Source organism: Cupressus sempervirens, chromosome 4, assembly GCF_028749045.1.
Source record: "Cupressus sempervirens isolate cs-2001-9-10 chromosome 4, ASM2874904v1, whole genome shotgun sequence".
NCBI classification, from domain to species: Eukaryota; Viridiplantae; Streptophyta; class Pinopsida; order Cupressales; family Cupressaceae; genus Cupressus; species Cupressus sempervirens.
This window is the reverse complement of record NC_143121.1, coordinates 459490558-459511869: the sequence shown is the minus strand read 5'-3', so window position 1 is coordinate 459511869 and position 21312 is coordinate 459490558. Positions and strand designations below refer to the sequence as shown.

General features: G+C 34.5%; 1 protein-coding gene across 1 annotated transcript in view; it reads right to left on the bottom strand.

Moving 5' to 3' along the window:
• PEX22 (peroxin 22) overlaps nt 1–21312 on the bottom strand; it is a 70332-nt gene that overhangs the window by 3427 nt on the left and 45593 nt on the right. Inside the window, exon 6 of the mRNA XM_089825486.1 lies at nt 9369–9434. Coding sequence (XP_089681612.1) covers nt 9369–9434 — 66 coding nt within the window. The remainder of the gene's footprint in view (nt 1–9368; nt 9435–21312) is intronic.

The window sequence follows — 21312 nt, the reverse complement described above, 5'->3', positions numbered from 1 at the left end:
TCTGAGAAGCTCAATCTCTCAACTGCAGATCAGGCAGGATAAAGACATGGAAGTTCTAAATGAACCAGAGAACCCTGCACCTGGGAGTTGCTTGCTAACTACATGGAAAGGCAAATAAGGAATCGATATTTAAGGTTCAGTGTTGCTAGGCTATAAAAGACGGCGCCGTCTACGGTGCCACTAGAATGCACCAAATTACAATGAAAATGTAACTTTGTTAGACTGTTTAACACTCCATGGGATGCATATAAGTTGTCCGGTAGCCATTGGCATAAAAGACAGGCAACGGCACAGATAATATACAGGTGCATGGAGAACTAATGTTTGATACAGGGTTATCTGGAAGAACAAGTGTTTGATGACATCCAAAGCCTCAATAGAGCAAACATGAACTCAAATGCTAGATATATAGATCCTCCATGATAACATTTCTACTCCGAGAACCATGTACTCTAATACTTGACAATCAAGCTATTGTCAACATATAATCAACAATGGGATCAAGGATCTAATGCATAGGCAAAAGGAAAAAGCCAAGAGACTGGAGATGAATGTGTACAAAAGTTACCACACAAAATTTTGAGTATGGAGGTGAAGGGAAAATGTTTATTGAAGACTAAATCTAGACACTTGCAGGAAGCCAGTTTTTGTTTGCTGTGTATTTTAAAATGGCTCTTGTGAAGGTTGATGGCGAATCTTGTATTATTGCAGGTTGGTTGGTAAGGCCTTTGTAATTTGCCAAAACCCTTGGTTAACTGAAAATTCCCAAAATAAAGATAATATTAATGATCAAACATCATTTCTATCCTATGGGAGGCCACGGAAAATTGCCTCAATAAAAAAATACCATTCCTTTAAATCTGTCAAAACTATGAAGCAGAGTAGATGGAAACTCCTCTATCCCTCCCCATATCCAAATTGGATTGTCTTAGATTATAATGGATGCCCAAATGAAGTGTGAGTAAGAATTCGTTTATAGGAATTTCAGAATCAAAATTGTAAGGTCCAAGTGCACTAGGCAGAAAAACAAATCAAGAACCACAAGACAGGTCTGGGATCCCGAGGAAAAATGCACGAGGTTGAGGTTGATGTCGAACTCAAACCTAGAGACTACTTGCATTGGGATGTTCAACAGGATCTTGGGGATGGAGAAAAAACAGTCAAAACAGCTTGAATACAGGTCAAATATTGTACCCATACCGAATACTGTGTTATTTGATTTTTTTAAAATAATTATGTAAATCTTCCCAAATTTAATTTTAAAAAACTTCATTAATGCAATTTTTCTTTAAATGGTATAAACAAAACCTATACCAAATGAGAATGACAAATGAAATATTTTTCTTATTGACCATTTATGTGTCTATATTGCTTTTCTAAGTGATCAAAATCTCCTCTAATACCTTAGAAAATTGAGTTAAATATATGTGCATGTTTTTTTTATTAATGTTGTATCCAACCATATCTATATTGCGTCTTAAAAAATGGGCATGTTTGTATCCAACACTATATCCATATTTGTATCCTATCCATGTCCATGCAACTTTGCTATGAAGCAATAGAGGCTGCATAAAAATATGATAGCTACAAGGATATGTTGATTCATGTTTATCCTACTCTGCTTCGAATTTATGTATCGTTTACTGAAATGGATGAAGGAAGAATAGATGTAGTTTCAGGCTGTGTATCTTTTAAAAAATATGTACAGAAAAGAAACTTAAATCTTTCTTAGAATATTATAAGAGTCTGGAAAATGCCCAAATTGGTGGAAGAGATGATCTGGCAGGCTTTTGCTTATAAGGATAGAGAGTGTGAAAACTTGGTCAAAGTAAGCCTCTTTGTTCAATATTTACTAAGTCTTCACTATCAGCATGGCAAGAAACAATCTGACTGTCTTCATGCTCCAATTGCCTTCTCGCACTCTTCCACCATGCACCCTGCATTCCCCTCACTTCCCACTTGTTTGTGCAATTTTAGATGAAATTGTCCCAGTCTACTGTATTTTGTACTCATCCTTTTCCTTCACAGAAAGTAATAATCGATCTTACGTTAAATTCTTTCTTCAGCCTAAAAAAGGGGAAAGGAGAAGTAAATGGACAATCTCAGCTATCTATTATTCTCCCTTCCACCATCTATTTCTACATTATGAATTATCATGATGATATCATTCCCCACATGGAAAGAAGAAAGAAAGCCCTAAACAGAAGGTGTGGGTAAAACCAAGCAAAGTGGAAATTCAAATTGAAAAGGTTGTCCTATTTTTGTTATGCATTGATGTTTCGGGTTCTCCAACATTAGTGGTAATCCTGCTTATGGATTACTAACCTATTATTTCCAATATGACTTTATAAAAGATAACACAATTCATTTAATGGCACCGTACCAAGTAAAAAAGGTGAGGAAGTGATCATCATGTAGGAATGGTAGTCGGCCTTTATGTAGGGCCACGCTCCATCTATTGTACAAGTTTAGGCCAGAGGACAAAGAGTCTATGACTGCTATGCCCATTATTTTATAAGTCATGTAGATATGGCATTAAAGCTATAATACATTCATCATATCAAAGCTAAAAAACACTTCGTTTCATATTGGTTTGAATAATTACAAGTCAACTGCTGACACTAGAATCTAAATTGATGCAATGCCTCGTAAGGTCTCATAAGAGTTATAACAGCCACCTCAAGTAGTAGTCAGCTCTTGTCAACTACCAAACAACTTTGAGTTGTATGATATTCCTATGAAATCAATCAATAAAGGGGCACTAAAGGTGTAGGGAAATCCCTACACTTTCCAAGAAGCCTTTTAATCATACCTTCTATCTAATAGTTAACTTCTTTCTTGCAATTTTTCTAGTCCTAATCCTATGTTAATCAATGAGACCCTGAGAACAATTAACAAAAGGTGCATTGAGATACAGTCATAACTACACAAATTACATATCAATGACATGGATGTAAGATTGTGCCTTGCTTCTATGGTGTGCTCGATGCCTGGACTTACTATCCTTGTCTATTTTCCCATTTCACACTCTCTCAATGCCCACAATTCAATTCCTTATTAACACAATCCACATCTCCACTGCAGTTTAGTGAGATTAGTTCAAAAGTTTAAAAGGAAATTGTAATTGCAAATAAAGCATGGCCAGTTTGAAATTATCTATGTTACCCAAAAATGCATTTCCACCTCTAAGACTCAAGTTTCGGAAACGGGGATGGGGGGACGGCAGGAAACGTTTCCAAGCAGTCCCCACCTAGATAGGAAAATCGGAAATGCGTCCCCAAAACACAGGAAATGGTCAACGAGTTTCGGAAACTTGTTGACTGTCCCAGGGATTGCATTTTCGTTTCCTAGAGGTTTTCGGGACTTCTAAAAAAGTTTCCGATTTTTACCACCAAAATTAAATAAGCCACCTGCAGACCCCGCAACTTCAAATATATTAAAAAATAAAACTTTTAATGTCTTTTATATAGACTTAGGTTTGTTAATATAATAATAACTCAATGTTTTCATTTCCTATCTTAATGTTTTATTATATATAATCATAATCTTGCATCCATTATTATATATAATCATAACCTTGTGTCCATTAATAATAATAATAACTGTATACTTCTGCTGTTACATGATCCATTATCCCCACGGATATCATACAGATCTCTTTATCTTTTATGGTTTAATTTATATTACAGATCTAGTTTAATTTGAAAGTTTAATTGTTTAAGTCTTAACTTTTCAATGTTTTCATTTTGTTGAAAGTTGATGTTTTTCATTGTCTCATTTGATTCATTTCATGACTTACTAATGGTATTGTAAGTACTTAGATGATGATTGAAAGTGATTATTTGAATTTTCTTAGATAATTGAAAATGATGCTATTTAGAATTTTGATTTTCTATGACGACTCGATTAGACGTTGATTGCTATGCCCTATGATCATTGATGAATCAATATTTGATGAATGGAATTGATAATTTTTAACTATGTTGCTGTGATAAATGTAGAATTGATGAATATTTTTGAAAATTCAGATATATATATATATATATATAGCCATCCCCTGCCGTCCCCTATTCCTGCAAAAAGAAAAACCGTCCCGGAAACCCGTTTCCCTGTCCCCCCGTCCCCTCGTCCCGGAAACTTGGGGTAACATAGGAAATTATCCATCATTTATATGGGACTTCCTTCTATTCTAGTGTGATCCTAGGCATTGATTTTCCCTGAGAATAAAGTACATTTAAGTTCGTACTGGTGGCTAAACTTGAAATGGTACAGGAATGATTCAATGCTTAAGCCATAACAAATTTCAATGTTAACAATCCTTTTTTTGCATGATATAAGAAGGAAGAAAACTCTGGTCAAATACTTCTAAGAAAGCAGTATTGGCCTCAAACTATGGCAAGAAATTGCAGAGAAACAACATTACAAGTGAATTTATGCAAGATGGGGTGATTTAAAAGATTCTTGACTAGATTGCATTACTAGAAAAAGATACAGATTAGCAGAGTTATTGTGGAGAAGTTAAATCAGAATGAGCAAAGAAGTACATCAAAAAGTTCCACAATATGTAGCATGAGGTAAAACATTTATTGCATCAAAAGGTCAACTGAAAGCATCTAAACTGTTAAAGTCAATGAAATATCAGAAGAGAAGATAAATACTAATGATTCCAGGTTTCTTTAGAAATAGTCTGACACCTCCGTGCACAACTGCAAATCTACAGCCAAGTCATTTGAGATACAAGCACCTAGATCAAAGAATAAAAGTGTAGGAGGGTGAAAAATATTTTGAAAAAAGATATGATAAAAAGAAAAAGCCAGTGCAGGTATTCTTGTGATTGAAAGTGACAGAAAACAACGGCTTGTTGTGACCAACCAGAGGGAATCATCCTCTACTTCAACCTTGACTCGGCTTCTTGTATTGTAGTCAACATATGACTCAGCTCCTTTCTGTAGTTTGACAGAGATGTGATAAAAGGAGAGAGGAGCTGCACAGATTTTTGTGATTGAAAACAATACGGCACAAATTAAGAGCTTATTAGGACCAACTAAATGAAATCCTTTTAGCAGTAGTGTTGTTCTACCCTTCAGCGTTGATGTAGCTTCTTGTATTGCCATCAACATCTGTCTCTGCTTCTCAATCTCTGTCTGTTATGCCAATTCACTCAGTTCCACCATCAGTGCTAATACATCCACTGATCGCAGGGGGGAATACATGTACAGCATTGTTTTGGTTGTCATTTAATATATCATTAGAATAAAAATGGATTATAAAAGCCTGTCATAATTTTCTTATCGAATGTACCTAAATATGACTTAATCGAATTTAGAACTACAAGCGCAGTCCACACCTTGATCACTTGGGCTAATCACCATAGCTAACCACTTCTTCCTCCTCAGTGAAGTGCTGTCTTCAGATCTTTTAAAATCTTCATTGTGTGTCTATAAATCCCCTTTGCTGACAGGTAAGAGGAAAATGGCTAAATGTTTGAGAAAACGGGTGATTTTGATCATGCATCTAATATTTTATTATAGTACTATATGTTGTTAATGGTAATATTTTATTTTAGTACTAGATGTTGTTAATGGTGACATGGTAGCTATCATCAGCATGTTTTTCCCTTATGAAGGGAAAGTGTTCAAAATTACAGCACATAACATTCATTGTTTATTCATTGTTTAGAAAATCATTTTTATCCCTCGAACCATAATCATTGTTTATTATCCCTCAAACCATAATCATGTTAAAAATTTGAGAAAGTTCTAAAGTTTACTGGTTATTGTGCTCCAAACAGGATGATGTCAAAATGAAGATATAATTGTCAGAAAACAATCATGATGATGGTTTCCATCTCTATTCTCATGAGATTGCTTTGTCCTATTTGTCTGTAAAATTTATTTATTAATTATAAATGTAGTCCAGGACTACTAAAGGTGCAAACAGAATATGATATCCTTCCCTTTCTCATTTTTTACACAACAATGCATATATGAAAGAACCAAAACAAAAAAGAATATAACCGATCATATAAATCAACCCCTGAACACAACTTACAATTGAACATTAGATTGAGGTTATTGTTAGATAATTATAAAATCAACATTTATAAAGGAGAAGCAAACTCATCCATGAAAGCAACATCATATAATGCTAAAATTCAAGCTGACTACATAAGGCAGCTCTTCTCTGCCATAACATTTTTGTTTTCCAAAATACAACTTGTTTACTTTCAAAAGGACACACAATCTGCAGAAGCACCCATAATACATGTCAGAATTGATGCATTCCATAACTGAAAATACTTCGGAGACAATTTAGGCCAGAAGTTGCACACCAAAACATGATATCTTCAAATTAAATGATAATCCCAATTTAGAATATATAAAGTGTGGTCTGAATAAACCCAAATAAACTTCAAGTCTGTGAAAATTAAAGGAATGGTAGCTTCCACAAGGAAGTTATTAAAATACAATTATGCACAAAAGGAGGAACTAACATAACTCTGAAAGGGTGTTTCAAAATTCAGCTTGTTTACAGATGCAAATTCATTATTTTCCTCATGTTTCACACTTTTGCATATGTAATGTTTGGAGATTACACGTTTATCATGCATAAACTGTACCCAAAATTATGTAAGCAACAAGTTCTTCAAGATAACACACTATCATTTCTTACTCATCGTTACATCAATAAGTTCCTATTTTTTGATATGTATCTTTTACAACTGCAGCAAAATCAAGATCAATATTCATTAGGAAAAATAAAGTCTGTCATGTAAAAATACTTGTGTTATGCACTAAATAACTCCGAAGTAGGCCTTAGAAACTCATACCAGCTTCTGTGCTTGATTGTCATTTAAACATCCAAAGTATTTACCATATCATGCATTTAACAGATATATTCCCATTCTAAATCTCACATGCAGGATAGTACTTTGCAATATTAGACAATATTAGGCAGAAGTATCGATCACTTAAAACAATCTTTCCAAGTGTAACTGAGGAGTAAAGTAGCAAGGAAAAATGTACGTAAACCACTGAGATGCATCTCAGGGACATAACAGACAGGGTGACATCTCTCACAACCAAAGAAAATCATTAAAGTTTCCATTTGGTTTTGTTTTAAAAGCCAAAAAACCCTAATCAACAGTTCAAAAGTGTCAAAGGTATTGTCTTTCACAATGCAATTTCCAGAGGAGAGGTTCAAGACATTTACCAACTTCAGACACATCTTCGGGCAGGTTGGAAATACTTGTCATTTCAGGCAGTAGATTTGACAGTACCAACTGAAGGATGGAACGCAATTTAGCAGCTATATAAGACTAATAAATTTTAAATTTTAAATTCTATACTTCAGAGTTTATACTTTTGCAATAGTATTTATTTAAGGAAATTCTATATTAACATTTTTGCTTTCAGGTTTTTGTTTTTTACATTTTAGGATTTAAAAGAAATAGGCTTTTAAAAAAAAAATTTGAATAGTTTTCTTTTAAGTTTTGTGTTCCATAAATTGAAGTTTTGAATTGATAATCTTAAATATTTTATTTAAGAAATTAATTGTAATTTTAAAAATTAAATTTAGTAAACGCTTTCATTTTTCATGTTACTAATTTGTTTGAAGAATGGATAACAAAGGCAGAGGAAAGAGAGTATGTTCCTTCTATGGAGCTTCTGTAATTGTGTTTCAAGGGTCAAAAACTCAAAAGGACTCATGTAATGGATACCACTACATGTTAACTTCGTTAAAAATCATTTCATGGCACTTAGACAAGGGTAAGCTTGGTCTTTTCAAAAAGGGGATCCCGAAAGGTGTCAAATCTAACCTAAATGAGAAACAAAAAGCATAAAATTATTACGGATCAAGAAATGGTTGATGGAAAAATGCTTCGTATGAATTTTCTTGCTTCAACAGCCAGTTCATTGGAGTGAGCATGGAAGAGCAATAGAAGAGAGATGAATACATCTCCTGAAGATGCAATGCAAGAAAAACAAGATGCGCCATTTTTTGTAAGAAGCTGCACATTGCCAACTCAAAATCCATCAGAAACCTGTTTGATTTGCATGTTAAAATGTGATTTGTGCAGTGATTGCTTAAATCTTTTATGTGAATGGAATACAGTATTCTCAAAGTTTCAAGACTTGGGACACATCGAATGGATTTTGAGAACTGCAAACACTATCCTTAATTTTGGAAATTGCCAAGGTGCAGTTGGGGGATAATAAAACAATTTTAGAAATATTTATATTAAAAGGTAGAAATAGAAGTTTTAGCACAAGGTGTGAGAGCTGAGATTTCCATCATATCTGCAAATGCTATCCTTAATTTTGGAAATGGCCAAGGGACAGTTGGGGGATAATAAAATAATATTAGAAATATTTATATTAAAAGGAAGAAATAGAAGTTTTAGCACAAGGTATAAGAGCTAAGATTTCCGTCGTATATGACATTTCATCGTTAAATATATTAGATGATGATGTTTCAGTGTAAGAGTTCAGACTAAGAAGTAACATGTAGCACAATGTGTAATTCTGCTCTTATATACCGTATTACAATGTACAACATAATAAACACAGCATTCTGTCATCAACAGTACTTTTCACAGATAGCTGGGATTTCTGCTGACGTATCCAATCTACTTCCCCGTCTGAAAAATCTCATTTGGCTGGGGTATTGCATGTACCAATGAATTAGTCATCCTACTTTCTGATGTTTCAGGTTTATAACTGTACACACTATAATCAATATTAAGCATACCATTAAAGTTTTGCTTCAGCTTTTATTTTGAATCCAGCCAGGGATATGATATTATAACAGATTTAGGTGGATAGAGATGCCAACTTGTGGCATGCTTATGTTAATTTAGTTGCATCAGGTCATGGGAACAAATTTAATTGATTAAACTACAAAATAGTAGTAGTGCTCCATGATAGTAAATTCTCCTTTCTATTTTTTAGGACCAGCCCTTTATATTTTGCACAAACCCTCTTAGGTAACCACAAAGAGCAAAAGTAAAGTAGTAGGTTTAGTATCCTACTTCATTTTAATAACTGGAATTCAAATAACAAAACTTTTTTAAGTAATTTCCATTTTGAAGGGTTCCAAGTTTCCACTAAGTTTTCCCCATTAGAGCAAAGTAATTATATCCCATTTATGTTTTTGCCACACTGTACTATTTCTAAATAAATCAAATGATACTATGTTCCAAAACACCAAATTGAACATAGAAGCAGACAAGAGACAAAATCTGAGATGATGCAAACAAATGACACAGATTCAATTTTACAACAGTAACCACAGAAATAAACCAACATTAGTTCCCATAAGCACCTCCCCATTAACTTAAAACCTGATAATAAAAATCTTTGCAATACCTTGTTTCTGTTCAAGCCACCAATTGTGAACACTCCAACTGCATCCAATGCAGAAATTACCTTTTCCTGTAATCATCATAACACCTTATAAATCAAATGCAAAGAAAACAGGAGTAATTGAATCACACATCATGGGACAAACATGTTGACATGATAAATTCAATTCTTGTTGAGTTTTTTGGTAATTTACCAGTAGAGGCAATGATAAAAGAATAAATAAGAAAAACAACAATAAACTAAAGACTTTGTATGTCTCCTATGAGTTTTATTTTAAATGTGATTTTAATATATTTCAGAGAGACTAAACAAAAACCTGACAGATCAAGAACTCTCAAGAACATACCTAACATAAAATTAATTCATTACTATTTCCCTCTGACAATGATTAGGAAAAGAAATGAAAATGATTTTTAAAGTTCAGACATTGACACATGGATCTACAAGCAATGCCCTTGCAGAAAATGCCAACAATCTAGGCAACTTTGTATTAAGATAATATCTTATACTTTCTATAATAGTCAACTACTTGTTTGTAGTCCGTCTTTTAGTCTAGATAGGAATGTTTCCTATCCCGTCTCTAGTTTTGTTTCTAATTCCATCTTCAGTCTACGTTGTTTCTTTTAGAAACAACATCCTTGTAATTCTTTATAAGGAACACATTTGTTCCTCTGTTAATAAATCAATCATCCGGAAATCCGTTAATCTGCCAACTCTTCTTGAATCTTGTAACATGGTATCAGAGCTATTACTTAAATTTTTTCGAAAAAATTTATAATTTCTTCTTGAAATTATTTGTTTAAATTTTTTCAAAATTATTTCTGTTGAATTTCTCTAAAACCCGCTTAGGGTTTTCGGCCTAGAGAAATTCCCGAACTCGGGTCTGCCTGTGTTTGTTCAGCACACTCTAGCCCCATTCGTCCATGCACATCGATCCTTGAAAAAAAAAATCTGCCATTTTTATCAAGAAATCTGAAGTTTTTTCAAGCTTTTTTCAGCCTGGGCCATTTTTTTCGAAACCCTAATTTTTGGGGTCGAAAAAATATTTTGTTTGCAGATTCTTGATGGGTTTTTCAAGAGCTCAACTGGGTTGTCGTCCGTTTTTCCTGGGTACCTCGATTTTTGTGCCTCAATTTTCGAGCCAGCGGATCCAGAAAACGACAACAGATTCCTTCTGGGTTTTTCGAGCTCTCTTCTGGGTCATTCTTTGATTCTTTTGGGTCTTTCGTATTTTTGCTTCGAAGAACGTGCCTTCACAGATTTTCACAGTTTTTCATTGAAAAACGTGCCATGGCATCTCTAACAAATATTCTGCTCGAGAATAATGCCAAATTCAATGGTCGCAATTATGGAACCTAGAAGCAGCGCATCATCGCAATCTTCGAATATCGAAACACCGATCAACTTGTTCTGGGTGTTACGCAGCGTCCGACTTCTCCGAGTCCTGATCAAGGCGAAGCTGCATTTTTCGCCTTCTGAATTTGTTTCTGTTTTTAATGGGTTTGTTGATTTTCTCCTCAAAAATCATTTCAAGTTGTCTGTAATACGCAAGGGTGCGTGAGATTCTGGGTTTGTTGATTTTCTCCTCAAAAATCATTTCAAGTTGTCTGTAATATGCAAGGTTGCGTGAGATTCTGGGTTTGTTGATTTTCTCCTCAAAAATCATTTCAAGTTGTCTATAATACGCAAGGTTGTGTGAGATTCTGGGTTTGTTGATTTTCTCCTCAAAAATCATTTCAAGTTGTCTGTAATACGCAAGGTTGTGTGAGATTCTGGGTTTGTTGATTTTGTCCTCAAAAATCATTTCAAGTTGCCTGGAATACGCAAGGTTGTGTGAGATTCTGGGTTTGTTGATTTTCTCCTCAAAAATCATTTCAAGTTGTCTGTAATACGCAAGGTTGCGTGAGATTTTGGGTTTTACCTTTTTTCCACAAAAACGAAGTTTTGTAATTGCAATTTGTTTTGGGTCATAGCACTCTTCTGGCAAAGCTTCTTGGTTTCAGCATTCTGTAGATCCAGGGAGGGTCTCAATTATCCCAGAATGTTCCGACATTCGTACGTTGACCATTAAAGGAGGGTATTAAGATAATATCTTATACTTTCTATAATAGTCAACTACTTGTTTGTAGTCCGTCTTTTAGTCTAGATAGGAATGTTTCCTATCCTGTCTCTAGTTTTGTTTCTAATTCCGTCTTCAGTCTACGTTGTTTCTTTTAGAAACAACGTCCTTGTAATTCTTTATAAGGAACACATTTGTTCCTCTGTTAATAAATCAATCATCCGGAAATCCGTTAATCTGCCAACTCTTCTTGAATCTTGTAAGACTTTGCACTTGAGAGATCTAATCATTTCAATTATGGTAGTCTGAGAATGATGGTAAAACTGAATATGACTAATAACTACCAAATTTCTATTTTGTCAGGTCTTTTGTGAAGGTTGCATCCATGGCAAATGTCACATTCAACATGTTTGGGAACGTAAAGGCCCTACAAAGAAAAGATTTCTGTGGTACACTGGAAAAACATCTTCTGCATGCAAGGCGTTTTTTGGTCTTTATTTATGATTGAACTAGAAGAATTTGGGTGACTTAAATATAAGGCTTAAGCATTTGAAAGGATTTGAGGATTTAAGTCCCTGATCGAAAATCATAATCGTCAATTGTTGACAGTATACTATGTTTACTCCATATTGGAGATCACATGTTCAAACGTGTATGCTTCGTGAACAATAGATGAGATAAAAGAAAAAAAATCCCATTGTAAAATGTTTGCCTAAGCAGGGTCCCGTTCTCTAATATGGGATCTCACTTGGCAGTGACAATTTATCTACGAGGCATATAATATTGTTTTTAATTTTGTGTTAAAAAAAATGTTTCAAAAAGAGGTGTAAAGCTGCAAAAACAGTAAGATATTTGGGAAAAGTGGGAATCTGAGTACTACTCTGACTGGGTTATAATAGTTTACCTTCAGTTGAAAAAATAAGCAAATGACCAGAAGGGTTAAGAAATTGCAGTTCATAATTAATAAACTTCAAACAACATAAATCAGGTATTTTGTGAAGGTTGCAATGGCAAATATCACATTAACATGCTTGGGAAAGTAAAGGCCCTAAAAAGAAAAGATTTCTGTGGCCCATTGGTAAAACATCTTCTTCTGCATGCAAGGTGTTTAGAGGTGCATTTGAGGCTTAGTCTACTGTTGTCGTAGGCCTAGAGGATCATGATCTATTTTGACTTCTCTAGTGATTCTCACGAGCTTGTTGAGGCAGACCAACACTCCTCTATTAGTACAATCTAACATCAACGGTATGGGCACTTAAATGTTCTCAGCTTGTTCGAGAAGGTCTTGTCATTAGACTCTCGTAAATTCTGTTCCAAAATCTCTGAGTTTACGGAGCACATAAAGCTAGGAAGCACCACCACACTGTTTTCAAATGGCAACTTTTAAAGAGCTTCTAAGGTATTACAACTAGTCCATGTTGATATCTCTGGACCTATGGCTAACTCCTTTTGATATTGGGTTCAGGTATTTTTTTTACTTTTTGTTGATGATTTCAGTAATAAAATTTGGGAATATTTCCTTCATCATAAATTAGAGGTGTTTGTTTTGTTTTAAAAGTTCAGAATATATTTAGAGAAGAAGCCTGGACAACATATTGTTACGCGTAGAATTGATAATGGGGGAGAATCATGTTCCTCTACCTTCTCCCATTTTTGTGAACATGGCATAAAGCACCAATTAAGAACATCTTACATCCCTAAGAAAAATAGTGTCATTGACGAAAGAAATTGCACAATAGCTGAAATGGCTCGGTCTATGCTTTTACACTGGAGTGTTCCTAAGAAAGTTTGGGCTAAAGCAGTTAACATTGTTGTCTATCTTCCCACTTGCTCTCCTACTGTAGTTGTCAAGAAATCAACTCCAGAAGAGGCCTGGTCCACTACTTTTGTCTAGATCCTTGATGCTAATGCACCAAGTTCGATGCCAAGAGCCAAAAACTAATGCTAGCTAGCTACAATGATAATCAAAAAGCCTAATGATTGGTTGACCTCGAGACTTGTCTCATCTTATGTTCTAATATTGTCTTTAACAAAGAACGAGGGTAATTTCACCTCTCTCCTGCAATTTTTGATTCAAAGGATCAAACTCTCAAGGACCAAGACTTGCATGTCCATCTTTTATTAAGTCCGCGCATGGGAGGACTCCAGTTGTTCCTCGGTCCACCAATTCCTTTTCTTGGAAAATACCCAAACATACAGCTGCACCACCAGATTTTCCTCGTGATTCATCTGATCTTCTACTTGATGAACTTGATCATGCTACACCTCCTGCTATTGATGTTGGCACTTCTACTCTCTGGTCTAAATGGTGGGGATGATTATCGATTTTCATTATAATGATCTCATTGAGAGTAGAATTTTCCGGAAGAAGAGCAAACCTTATGATTCTGCCAATCTGATGGCCAACAATCACAATGTTATGAACCTCAAACATATGCGAAGTCAAAAGTGGTACCTAAGTGGGAACAAGCTATGAAGATTGAGCATCATAGCCTGTTAAAAAATAACACTTGGGTTCTATCAAATATTGGTTCAAGGAAGAAACCCATCAGATGCAAATTGGTCTACAAAGTCAAATACAAGGTTAATGATACTTAAGATAAGTATAGGGCTCGTCTCATTACCAAAGGCTTCTCTCAATGCAAAGGAATTGATTATGAGACCTTTGCTCCAATAGAAAAAGGAACACCATTAAATTATTTATCATCATGCCAACTCAAAGTGACTGAATGGTCCATCGAATGGACAAAACGAGTGTCTTCTTAAATGGTGAGTTATTGGAAGAAGTCTACATGACACAACCTCTTGGATTCAAGATTAAATGTAAAGAAAACTAGGTGCTCAAACCAATGAAAACACTCTATGGCCTCAAATACGCTCCTTAGACATGGTACACTAAAATTGATAAGAATCTCAAAACAGGGTTTCTAGAGGTGTCTTACTCACTTATATTTGTCTAACAAAGTACGGAAAATGATATCATCCTTCTGGTTCTATATATGTCGATCATTTGATAATTACTAGCAGTTCAACTCTTTCTTTAGGGAATCAAACAAAACTTATGCTAATCTTATGACATAACCGGCCTTGGGCTTCTCCACTACTACCTAGGAGTTGAAGTTTGGCAGTAATCTCATGGCATCTTATTCTCTCAGTCTAAGTATGCAAGGGCTCTTCTAGACAAATACAAAATGCACGACTACAAACCTGCATCTACACCTATGGAGTTTGGCCTAAAATTACCAGCCAAATCTCATTCTCCTATTGAGAAGAAATACGTATTCAAGCAACTAGTAGTCTGATCTATCTCATCGCCACTAGACCTGATCTCAACTTTGCAATGAGTTACATATTCCACTTCAGGACAACTCCTACTTCAGATCATTAGGCTACAGTTCAGCATATGTGCTACATCAAGGGTACTTTAAACTTTCATATCCTCTATGTGCAAACCAAAGATCCTATACTCATCAGTTACATAGATTTGAATTGGGGAGGCTTTCTTGATGACAAAAAGTCCTCTTCCAAGTATGTCTTTAGTTTGGGCACAAGAGCTATCACTTACACCAGTAAGAAGTAGTAGGTCATATCTCTTTCCTTGAAAGAAGTTGAATATTGGGGAATGGTCAAAGTAGGTTGTGAAGTATATGCTTTCAGACATTCATATGTCTCAGGCAGACCCTTCAACGCTCTTCTTGAAAATCAAGGGGTGCTCAAACTTGCCAAGAATCTAGTCTTCCATGAGCGAGCCAAGCTTATTAACATTCATTCTCACTTCATTTATCTGTTGCTTGAAGATCGATCCATGGATTCACGATAGGATCCTATAATAGAGCAGACTGCAAATAGTCTTATCAAGTCCGTCCTAGATAAGTTTGTTTAATTAAAGGGGCTCCTTGGTGTAGTTAACAAGTTAACTACTAAGGGAGGGTGTTAGAATAATATCTCTATAATATCTTATGTATTATTATTTTAATGGTAGTTGTGTAAATCTTGTAAATGTTAGAATGATTCTAACAATGTTATTATTCTTTCGTTATTAAAATGTTTCAAATAATGACGATTGTTTCGTAATAGAAACATTGTCTTTGTAAATCAATCAGTAATTTACCAATTACCTATGAAATATGTGTTAAATCTATAACTTGTTAAGCATATTGATCCAATGACAGATCAATCAGATCTGATATAGCATCATAAATAAAGGACTAAGTCTTTGCATTATTCCCTTTGCAAGATCGGCGTCTATCCTTAGAATTTTGGTTTAATATTAATCTAACAACATTGTTTATGTTTGTGATTAATATTTAATTATTCCTAGAAAGTCATCGACTTCTAGAGGTTAGGCAAATGATTTTTGGAAGAGACGTATCCTTTCTAAGGACATGTTCCTTGACTCCTATACTTATAGAGGGTAAGAATGAAGTCTAAGAGCACACAAGATAAAATACAAGTTTGCTCCTTAGTCATTACTGCCTTCCTACGAATTGCAGAAGTAAAAGACAAGATTCTAAATTACATTTCTAATCAAATTGAAGGCAATAATCTTAAGTTATTCACAACAAGCTATAAGGAGATAAAGAAGAGAAAATCCAATCTATATTCAATCCAAAGAAATTGCAGAATCTTTACATGGTATCAAAGCTCTAGTAGTCGAACCTAGGCTCTGCAAAATTCAGTAATCAGACTTTATCTAGCAACTATCTCCTATCTTCAATGGCATAAACAATCAGACCCGGGGACAGGTTTGATGGGAAAGAACACTTTGATGCCTGGAAATTCAGAATCATGATGATTCTTGAAGAGAATGATGTAAAACAATTGTTGATAAAGCATCCAAACAACCGCCAGTTGAACCTCATAAATCCATCTGGAGCAAAGGAAATAGGAAAGCAATTCAAATCATATTAGATGGAGTAAAAAATGATATCGTACCCATGCTTACAAAACATCAAACTACATTTGATATGATGAATGCATTATGAAATGCATATGAGGTCAACAATGCAACTAGGGTTCTCGCACTGAAAAGGCAACTAAATCACATTCAGATAAAGAAAGGATAATCAATTAATTCTTACTTCCTAAGGGTTGTCAGCATTAGAGATGAACTGTCAAGTATAGGAACCATTATTAGTGACACAGAATTAACACTATAGATGGATTACCAGATTCATGGGAGACTTTTGCACAAGGAATAAGTGCCAGAGATAATCTTCCTGACTTCAACAGACTTAAGAACAATTGTCTTCAAGAAGATTCCAAAAAATTAAAGAAAGGAGGGAAACTAAAAACAAAAGATGAAGAACTTCATGTTCTTAATACAAACTCCTATAAGGGCAAGAAGAAGCATTTCAAGAAGAAAAAGAGAAATCAAAAGAATGGAAAACCCAAGAAAGATTTATCCAAAATAAAGTGTTTCAAATGTGAAAAGTTTGGAAACTACAAATCTAATTGGCCTAAGAATTCTAAACAAGCAAACTGTACAAATGTTACTAGAGAAGAAGATACCTATAATCCTGAGAATCGTGTATCGTACTCATCATTATCAAATAAAATTTCAAGTAAAGCATGGGTAATTGATAGTGGATCTCCTAGACATATAACAGGATACAAAGAAGCACTAGACTCTATTTTAGAAAAAGTCAAAGGCGAAGTTACCATTGGTGATAATTCAACACATCCCAATCAAAGGAATTGGAAATTGTACCTTGAAAATAAAATCTGAAAATTCTCTTCTTCTCAAAGGTGTACTCTACATACCAGGAATTAAAAGAAATCTAATTTCAATTACAGCACTTGAAGATGATGGGCATAATGTTGCATTTGTGGACGACAAAGTAATAACTTGGGTAAAGAACTCCCCAAATAAGAAAACAAAGTTGATTGGTTGGAGAAAAGGATGTATGTATGAACTGAATTCAGAATCTAGTCGACCTATTCAAGCCTTAATTCATGAATTTCAAGACAAATTAAATTTGACATAGAAGATTAGGGCATCTAAACTTCAAAACCTTATCAACTATGGAGAAGATGGTTACTGGTTTACCTAAACTCAATAAAGACCACTCAAGCATATGCAAAGGGTGTGCACTAGGTAAGAATGCCAGAAGTCCATTTCATGATAGCACTAGAAAAACAAATAATGTTCTAGAATTAATTCATTCCAATTTATGTGGACCTTTGTCTGTTCCTTCTCTTGGAGGATTCTGGTACTATATTTTGTTCATAGATGACTTATCTAGGAAAACATGGATTTACTTCTTAAAATGCAAAGAATCAGAAGAAATCCTAAACAGATTTAAAAAATTCAAAACATTAACTGAGAACTTATTAGGACATAAAATTAAAACACTTAGAACTGATAACGGAGGGGAATACACCTCAGATTTGTTTAAAAGGTTTTGTAAAGAATCAAGAATTAAGAAGAGGGAGTACACTATTCTTTATAATCCAGAACAAAATGGGGTAGCAAAAAGAAAGAATAAAACAATTATAGAAGCTGCTAGAGCTATGATATTTGATCAAAATCTAGAATATTATCTTTGGGCAGAAGCCTCTTGTACTACCGTCTATATTCAAAACAGAAGCCTGCATTCTTACCTTAGAGATAAAACTCCTGAAGAAGTATTTACTAAAGTCAAACCTAATATAAGTCATCTTAGGATTTTTGGGTGTCCCATAAATATCCATATTCCAAAAGAAAAGAGAACTAAAGTAGAACCCTCTACGAAGAAAGGTATTTTTGTAGAGTATAGTGAAACATCTAAGGCATAAAAGATTTTCATACCTGGACAGAAAAGTATTGAACTTAGTAGGGATGTAATTTTTGAAGAAAATCTAGCATCTAGAAAAGCACCAAGTCCTGAGGAACCTTCTCCTTTGCTTAGTTCTAAAAGAAATAGTGAGTCTGAGTCTGAGTTTTAGAGGGAGAACTTAGAAGAAATTGAAGACGAAATTCAAAATCTAAATCTTGAAGAACTCAAAATTCAAAGAAAAGACCACTTTGGGCCATTAAAACAGTAGAAGAAGCACAAGACTTTGTTGCACCTTCTGGAATAGTCAGAGAAAGCAGAAGATCTCAAAGATTTTCTAGTTATAAAGAAAACATGAGTGATTTATCCAAAACAGAACCAACCAATCCTTCTGAAGCTATTAAACATACAACTTGGAAAGAAGCAATGACATAAGAATACCAATCTATTATGAAGAATGATGTTTGGAAAATTGTTCCAAGACCTAGAGGAAAATCTGTTGTTTCTTCCAAGTGGATATTTAAAATAAAGCATGCTGCTGACGGTAGCATTAAGAAGTATAAAGCTAAATTTGTAGCCAAAGGATTTTCTCATAAAGAAGGGATTGATTATGAAGAAACCTATGCTCTTGTTGCCAGATATACCTCCGTAGAGAAATCCTAGCAATCGCAGCATCAAAGCGATGGAAAGTACATCAGATGGGTGTAAAAACAACATTCCTAAATGAAAAGATTACAGAAGAAGTATATCTGGAGCAACCTGAAGGATTTGAAACTCATGATCCTAACATTTTTGTTTGCAAGCTCAAGAAAGCTCTCTATGGGTTTAAGCAGGCTCCCAAAACCTGCTATGAAAGAATTGATAAATATCTCACCGGCTTAGGATTCTCCAAGAATGAAGCCAATCCAAATTTATATTATAAAAGAGATAAAGATGATATGGTAATTTTGATACTGTACGTTGATGATTTACTAATAACAGGTGATGATCATCTTATAGATCAATGGAAGAAAGATCTAACTAGAGAATTTAAGATGAAAGACTTGGGACTCCTTCCTTACTTCCGAGGACTGGAAGTACAGCAGAATTCTGACAGTTCATACTTAATCAAGGGAAGTATACATCAGACATTTTGAAGAGATTTGGAATGTGGAATTACAAGTCTATGTCTTCTCTAGTGGAAACTAATCTAAATAAACTTACAGAAGTAGCAGCAGAATCACCTTCCATAATTTCTACTCTCTACAGACAGATGATTGGGTCCCTTATGTACTTAGTAAATACAAGACCTAATATTTGCTATGCTTTTAATGCCTTAAGCTAGTTTATGTGTGAGCCAAAGGAGATTCAACTAGTTGCAGTTACACACATTATGAGATATTTACAAGGCACTCTTAATTTTGGGCTCAAATACGAGAAGGTTGGCTTAGATTTACATGGATTCACTAACTCAAATTGGAGTGGAAGTGTTAAAGACAAGAAAAGTACTTCAGGATGTTGTTTCAATTTAGGATCAACAATGATATCTTGGATAAGCAGAAGGCAGTCGTCAGTAGCTCAAAGCTCCATAGAAGCCAAATACATTGCAACAACAATGGCCTCTCTAGAAGCAGTTTGGCTAAGGAAGTTACTTGTGGGATTATTTGGGCAAGCCATGAATCTTACGATTATTCATTGTGATAATCAAAGTTCCATCAAGCTTTCAGTTAATTCAATTTTTCATGACAGGTCCAAGCATATTGAAATTCCTTACCATTATGTAAGAGATATGGTAGACAAGAAATCCTATAAAATTAGAATACATGTGCACTGCAGACCAAACAACAGACATTCTCACCAAACCTCTACCTAGAGTGATGATAGACCACTTCAAGAGAAGACTTGGTATGGTTGAATTGTAATCCATTTGTATTCTTTAAATTATTAATAAAATAATTTTACTTGTTAGGCTATTGACTCTTATGGGCTCAACCATTTGTGTTCATTATTTAAGAGGTGGCAATCTCTGAGATAATGAACTCTTATAAAATACATTATGAGAGATGACGATCTCTTAGAGAATGTGCTAATCAAAAAGTTCTACTGTAAGATTTAGATGAGTTCAAGATCATATTGTGATGTAGACATTGCTATATCTATGAGTCACAATTTGGATAAAAGAAGAATTTTATTATTCTCCAAGGTTTATCCTATGTTAAGGTAGATCTTAACTCAGGATCATGTTGTGATATAGGAATACCAGTAGCTATGAGTCACAACTTGGATAATGAAGAACTTAAATTATTCTTCAAATCCTGTATATTATCACTAGTAGCAGTGATTTGTCATATCACAAGTTTAGTATATGACATTGTATCATGTGTTCTATGATACCACATGCTAAGAAAATTCAAATAGATATAAAGTATCAATTCTTGCTTGTTCAGCTTTATTGATGTTGCTAGATATGATATCTCTCAGTATGATTATCAAGTTAAGGAGTGTTAAATTTGTAACTTGTTAAGCATACTGATTTGATAACAAATCGATCAGATCTGATATAGCATGATAAGTAAAGGACTAAGTCTTTTCAAGCTCGACGTCTATCCTTAGAGCACACAAGATAATAAACAAGTCTGCTCCTTAGTCATTACTACCTTCATACGAATTGCAGAAGTAAAAGACAAGATTTTGAATTACATTTCTAATCCAATTAAAGCCAATAATTTGAAGTTATTCACAGCAAGCTATAAGGAGATAAAGAAGAGAGAATCCAGTCTATATTCAGTCCAAAGAATTTGCAGAATCTTTACAATATGAGATGTGCCCCTTCCTTATGCCAACTTAACTATTCACTCCCTTTTGTTTTGCAAATCATATAATATCTAAGTGGGTCGACCTTGTTAGTGATTACAAATTTGAATTGCCAAGTCAATATTCATGAGGAAAATGGATTGTCATTTGATACCCTTAACTAAGGCAGAACTGGTCAATGATCTCATGTGAATTCCTAAGGCCACTTAGGGAGGGTCTAGATTTCCTATCACTTGGAAATCAATCCATGTACCTTGAAAGGAATTCTTGTATTGCTTGGAAATCAATTTCAACTAAGGAGATAGAATTCTATTGCCTCTTGGAATTTACTTCATTTCCT